The 7,253-nt window shown below is 36.2% G+C and overlaps 1 protein-coding gene across 1 annotated transcript; it reads left to right on the top strand.

Annotated features, from left to right (window-relative positions):
- The first annotated feature begins 1,176 nt into the window (after window positions 1-1,176).
- On the top strand, window positions 1,177-3,043 carry LOC130675859 (uncharacterized PE-PGRS family protein PE_PGRS54-like). The gene is made up of 3 exons (XM_057481742.1): window positions 1,177-1,315; window positions 1,402-2,876; window positions 2,978-3,043. The coding sequence occupies exons 1-3, from the start codon at window positions 1,177-1,179 to the stop codon at window positions 3,041-3,043; spliced, it is 1,680 nt and encodes a 559-aa protein (XP_057337725.1).
- Window positions 3,044-7,253: the final 4,210 nt, after the last annotated feature.

Raw genomic sequence — 7,253 nt, 5'->3', positions numbered from 1 at the left:
TTCGACAGTATTGAACGTCATTTTGATACGATTAAACATCAACGAGCAGTTGAACTTCGTAACAGCCCAGAAGGTCCGTCTGAAGAATCTTGGCAGTCCTGTTCTGATCGTGAAAATCCATTCTTCAAAGAACTCACGGAATTCTTCATGGCCACCGACATTCCAATTGACAAACTCAACAATTCAGCTTTTGTCCAATTTATGGAACGGTATGTTCGCCGTCCTCTTCCCGGCGCTCGAACGCTCCGCACAACTTACGTTCCGAAAGTACACAACGCCATTGTTGAACAAGTCCAGGAAGAAGTGGGTGACAATCCGATCTACGTTTCCGTCGACGAAACGACAGATGCACAGATGCGATGTGTCTTCCATGCGATTGTTTCGCCGCTGTATTTACATGAACCAGGTATACCGCGATTACTGAATGAAGATTTTTATCAGGTCGGTAATGGTGAAAATGTGGTTGAGTTTTTGAACAATAGTTTGAGAATTTTGTGGCCGAATGGAATTCAGTACGATAAAGTACTTCTTTTCGTCAGTGACGCGGCACCTTATATGGTGCGGGCCGGAAACTTGTTACAAGCAACGTATCCGAACCTTAAGCATGTAACATGTCTTGCACACGGGCTGCATCGGGTTGCTGAAACTGTGCGCGAGTGTTTCCCTGATGCTAATAGTATCATTGCAAATACGAAATCAGTGTTCAGTAAGTCGCCATTGAGGGTTCAATTGTTCAATCAGATGTGTCCACAAGTGCCGTTACCTCCAGCTCCGATCATTACTCGTTGGGGTACGTGGTTGAACGCGGCTTCTTATTACCACCATCACTACAATGCCGTGAGAAGGGTAATAGCAGCTCTTCAACCGGACTCTCAATCTGTACGTAACGTACAAGATTATTCTGAGAGATCATTCTTATTTTATAAGAATGAATGAGTTCTATAAAAGTGATATAGTTATGTACAGGACCTAATACAAACAGCTATAAAAATCTATCGGATTTTTTAGGCAGGGTCATTACTAAAACTCAACGATTGAATATCGTTGTTTTTTTTTTTTTTTTTTTTTATTAAAAGCTATATTCATACTGTCTTTAAGCTCAAGATAACTGTCAATTTAACACGATTTTAAAGTCCATTGAATTGAAATAGTCAAATACGTTTTCCTCAATTCGCAATGCACTATTTAGTTCTGTGGAAGGATAAAACTGTGAGCGTCATTGCATCGAAGGACATAAAAAAGCACTGCAATAGTAACTTAGTCATCGCTCGATGGGGTCAACAACGTATAGCCGCAAAAATAATTGCTAAAAGCAGTAAGATTTAACGTTTTTCCTTCATACACTTAAAAACATGAACTTTAATATTTATATAACTACTGTAAAAAATATATTCCTTGTAGATGACGTTGAATTCCTGAAAAAATTGATAGTTGATACGGATGGGATTGGGACTGGGATTGAAGGTGATGCTGGGTTTGTTGCTGATGTTGGCCGTGTTGCTAATGCTGGTCACGTTAGAAGTGTTGCTGGTGCTGATCACGATGGCCGTGTTGCTGCTGCTAATCAAGATGGCCGTGTTTCTAGTGCTGATCACAGTCGACGTGTTGCTGGTGCTGACCACGATGGCCTTGTTGCCGGTGCTGATTACGATGGCCGTGTTGCCGGTGTTGATCACGATGGCCTTGTTGTTGCTGCTGATCACGATGGCCGTGTTGCTGATACTGGTCACGTTGGAGGTGATGCTGGTGCTGATCAAGATGGCTGTGTTGCTAATGCTGGTCACGTAGGAGGTGATGCCGGTGCAGATCACGTTAGAGGTGATGCTGGCGCTGATCGAGCTGCAGGTGTTGCTGAAGTCGGTCACGTTGGTGATATTGCTGATGGTGATCGTGTTGGCCGTGTTGCTGATACTGGTCACGTTGGAGGTGATGCTGGTGCTGATCACGATGGCCTTGTTGCTGGTGTTGATCACGATGGACTTTTTGTTGCTGCTAATCATGATGGCCATGTTGCTGGTACTGGTCACCTTGGAGGTTATGCTGGTGCTGATCGAGATGGCTGTGTTGCTGATGCTGGTCAAGTTAGAGGTGTTGCTGGTTCTAATCACGTTAGAGGTGATGCTGGCGCTGATCGAGCTGCAGGTGTTGCTGAAGTCGGTCACGTTGGTGATATTGCTAGTGCTGATCACAATGGCCGTGTTGCTAGTGCTGATCACGGTCGACGTGTTGCTGGTGCTGACCACGATGGCCTTGTTGCCGGTGCTGATTACGATGGCCCTGTTGCTGATACTGGTCGCGTTGGAGGTGATGCTGGTGCTGATCGAGATGGCTGTGTTGCTGATGCTGGTCACGTTGGAGGTGTTGCTGGTTCTGATCACGTTAGAGGTGAGGCTGGCGCTGATCAAGCTGCAGGTGTTGCTGGAGTCGGTCACGTTGGTGGTATTGCTGATGTTGATCGTGTTGCTTCTGATCACGATGGGAATTTTGCTAGAGTTGGTCGCGGTGGAGATGTTAACGATGCTGATCACGTTGACGGCGTTGCTGAAGCTGGCCACGGTGGCGTGCTTGCTCATGATGGTAATTATCATTCTGATGATAATGATGATGAAGATAGTGACGACGATGACGATGAAGACGATGACAGCGATGATTATGATGATAATGATGGTGATAATCGACGGAATTCCATGATAGAGCTTGTCGCCGAGAGTGAAATTTTTATCAAGAGAAAATCTCTCGACTCTATCCACAAAAAATCCACAAATAAGCCAAAGAAAATGATAACTTTATTGTTATTGGAATTAGTTGGTCGCAAGAAACTAGAAGGCATGTCCTTGAAAGGCAAAAAGGGGAATGTAGCTTTGCCGCACAATATCGTAAAATGCATCAAAAGTAATCTTTTTTTTCATGAGTATTTATAAGATTAAATATTTACCTAAATCAAGTGTCAATTATGTTTTAACTTCTTTTTTTTCAGAATATACATTTACACAAGCGTTCCCGAACGAAAAAACATCGAAGGATGCATTTAATAGGTGTTTAACACTGTTTATAGGCAACTTACGGAATCAGAGGAAGAAAAAATTACAAAACCAATGAAAACGTTTATTTTTTTTTACAAAATTTGAATTAAATTTAATCTTAAAATTTTGTCATAAAATTGGTCTTGAATTTTGTCTTTGAATTTGTATTAAATTATGTTTCGCATTTTGTCTTTGAATTTGTTTAAAATTTTGTATTGAAATTTGTCTGGATATTTGTCTAACATTTTTTCTTGAAATTGGTCTTTACATTTGTCTCAAATTTTGTTTCGAAATTTGTTGTAAATTTTGTCTTCAAATTCGTCTTGAATTTTGTCTTAAATTTTCTCTTGAAGTTCGTCTTAAAATGTGTGTTCGAATTTGTCTTTAAATTGGTCTCAAATTTTGTTTTACATTTTGTCTCGAAATTTGTGTTTAAATTTTGTCTATAAATTTGCTTCAAAATTTGTCTTGAAATTTGACTTGAATTTTGTCTGAAAGTTTGTCTCACATTTTAGTTTTTGAAATCAATCAGTACAGCCGTTTAAAAGTTATTTAAAAAAAAAAAACAATTTAAAAAATTTTCATTTTTGGGATTTCTTAAGATCTACCTATCCGAATCGGTCGAAATTATATAAAGATTCTGAGTTTAGCGAAGGCCTATCGAATTACACTAACCGCGATCAAATTGGTCAAGCCGTTCAAAAGTTATAAAAGGTTCACCTACACACACACACACACACACACAGTTTGGCACCAAGAAAAAAATTTTTTTTTTGATCTACATTCCCCCTCCCTCCTCCTACCCGCCCGCACCCCAACATACAGACATACGGACATTTTTTGAAAATTTTAATTTTTTTTAGCGGGAAGTTAAAAATTTTTTCAAAATTTTGATGTGCTCTTATGGCTCCCGGATCTTAAGTCGGATACCGTACGGGCATACAAAAAATTTTTTTCTGGAAATCGCCATATTTTTGTCTGAAACACGTAGAAATGAAAAAAAAATTTTTTCAAAAATTGAAATTAAAAAAAAAACTGAAATTAAAAAAAAAATTTATTTCTGCATTTCTCTACGTTCTAGACAGAATTAAGTCGATTTCCGAAAAAAAATATTTGGTACGCCTTTATGGCTCCCGGTATCTGGCCTGGGTGCCATAAGGGCACCTAATTGTACGCACACACTCTGACCCACACAAACATATACACACACACAACTGACAATCAAATACATTTCGTACACTCTCATACATTAATTCATTATTTGTCAGGTTAAGTACTTTTTTTATTCTGACAGTTGCTACTAAACCTGAACATTGCCAATAACTTAATATTTAAATTCACACGTATTTACTTTTTTTTTATATGTATTAGTATTTCCCCTTCCCTACGAACCTCCTGGCCCTGTCTATAACTTATTGAGCCACACCGTCCATCGTACGGTAATACACCATTTAAATATAGTGGAAACCTAAACATGCAAACATGCAAATAACCTTCTCAATAAGACAATTTATAGATAAATTGAGGAAAATATAGATAGCCTGAACTGGGAATCGAACCCAGACCAATTCGGTATCGCGCCGAGTGCTCTACCAGTTGAGCTATCCAGCACTACACTATATAAATAGACTAGATTTAATATCAACTAAGATGAAAAAAAATTTTTTATTACTAAAAAATGATCAACTTACCTTTATTTTATCGATTGCCACTGAAATAAGTTGATAAAAATAAAATAAATATTGTGACTGAACTGCGGTTACGGCCACACTGGGGTAACTAGTTACCCCAGGCCGATAAAACGAACGCTCACAACGCCACTGTGCATTTCTTTGGCTTCCTATGTAGTGAAGTCACATCTCACACATGTCTGTCACCGGCAGATGGCGTTTATTGTATTTATTTGAAAGGTTTAAGACCTCTAATCCCACTTTTTTTAAGCCTAGGGTTACTAATCACCCCGTGTGGCCGTTAAGGGTTAATAGCCACTCTATCTGTAAATTAGCTACAAGCTACTGCCGTATTCTGCAGTTAACTTAAAGGAAAGTATTGGAAAGTAAACAGTTATTTGACAGCAAATGATTCGTGAACTTAAATTCAATGTGATTGCAAGTGTTACTTTCAGACAATGATGTTAAGTTAATTGAAAGTTTCACTTCAAATTGACGACTAGTTTTTCTTTCAAATTACATTCAGATGACAGCAATAGATTTGCATTAATTTGCACGCAAGTATAATCCAGCCGAGACTTACTAGATACTGTACGTTGTGTTAGCCATAAACGCTTCACTGCAGTACTTACTAAGCCATTATAATTAGAGTGAAGCTATCAGGGTCCCTATTAATCACTATAACCGCAAGTTAACTTCAGACTACAGCTGGAATATTAAGTCAACGTAACAGCAAACATTGAAAAAAACTACAATAGGTAAAATAAATTGACAATAAATTGTCTGTAACTCCAATTTAATTTGTGTAAAAATATGATTGTCAAATAGAAACCTTAGTTGACTAAAAGTGTCACTTTAAATAAGCGATAAATTTTTCTGTCCAATTATTCCAGTTTACGGCCGCGAAATAACATCAACTTGCACGCATGTATTAATAAACCAAAATTTATTAAAAACTTATCATTCAATTAGCTGAAAATTTTTCACTACAACACTTGTCAGACAAGGCGTAGCTATCAGCGTTATTATCTATAATTATCCTCATAAAATATCTAGTCAGAAAAATTATATATATACATTAATTACAACCAACTCAACAACAACTTGTCGTAATTTTCAGTTTCTGTAGTATCTACAAGTTATATCAAATTTGTCTATAAAGTTAATAACAAACTCCTACTACAACTTAACGCCAACTTTTTGATGAACTTAAAGTCAATTTTCCATCAGCTAACGCAATGCCAACTTTTGGCACGAGCTTTCTCAGAAAATTTAAAACAAGTTGCCATCAATTTATAGGAATATTAATTTCCACAACCAACTTGGCAACAAATAGCTGCAAAAATATGTCGCTAACTCACCACCAGCTTGACAACCAAAATAATGATCGAAATTGATCTATAAAAGATCAGTAGAAAAGAATTACAATAAATGCGACAATTGCCCTAATAACCAGGTTTTCTAATTAAAAAGTTAATATCTGTACATTAAATGCAGTTAACTTGATGATAAGTTACCGACGACATTTAATATTTATCATTATTAACTACAATTTACCATCAGCTTTCAAAAAATGTTGACAATAATGATCTACCACAACCCAAAAACATATTTCACAAAAAATTAAAGATAACTTTCCCTCTACTCATAGAATGCCAACTTTTAACAAGTACTTTCTCAACAAATTAGCAACAGGTTACTATCAATGTAATCTCCTCATAGGTAAATAAAACAATAAAAAACATACATAGATGGAAATTATCTTATTTATTAATGATTAAAGTTAATAAAAATAATTAGCACGATAATTATCGTTCTTGCGGCCTCTTCCTCGACGACCTCTTCCCCCTCTTCCACGGTACTGCCCTCGTCCATTGCGCTGTACCCCTCCAGCTGCCCATCGACGTGGTTGAGCTAAAAACCAATATAAAATCAAGAAATTTTCATTTTTATAATATGTATTTCAAGTACATATATTGATAAATGCAAAGAAATTTATTATTTTTTTTTTTTTTCAAAGACACTCAAAAGTTTCAGTAGAAAAAAAAACATCTGTTAAAATATAAACCCTTCATAACAATATTAAAGATTCCCTAATAATGATGTTCTATTTCCCATTTAAATAATATAGCGAAAAAATTTTTACTTTAATAATGACATTACAATCATATAAAAAATTGAACACTCAACAAAAAATATTATCCTTTTGGTTTTTCAATAAATCCGTTTATTCGAAAATTAATTAAGCTTAAAATCGAATCAACAACAAAATTCGAGATAGTTTTACTTTTTCAGCGAAACTAATTACCTTATCATAAAATACATTTAATTGTTTTCATGGACCATTTTATTTCCAACAAATTATAACTGATAAAGTTTTTCCAAATTCCACATATCTATCTAGTTATCCCAGATAGTAAAATGACATTTTAATGAATTCTGAATGATTTTCTATTTATAATTTGGACGTCTCATCAACATCTTAAAAAATCTTTGAAAAGTTCACAAGATATTGAATAAGCCACCTAGCGAACTCAGTAAGACGTCTTTAAAAAGAGTT

The sequence above is a fragment of the Microplitis mediator genome, chromosome 10 (genome assembly GCF_029852145.1).
Source record: "Microplitis mediator isolate UGA2020A chromosome 10, iyMicMedi2.1, whole genome shotgun sequence".
Classification (NCBI taxonomy): Eukaryota; Metazoa; Arthropoda; class Insecta; order Hymenoptera; family Braconidae; genus Microplitis; species Microplitis mediator.
This window is presented reverse-complemented; position numbering and strand designations above follow the sequence as displayed.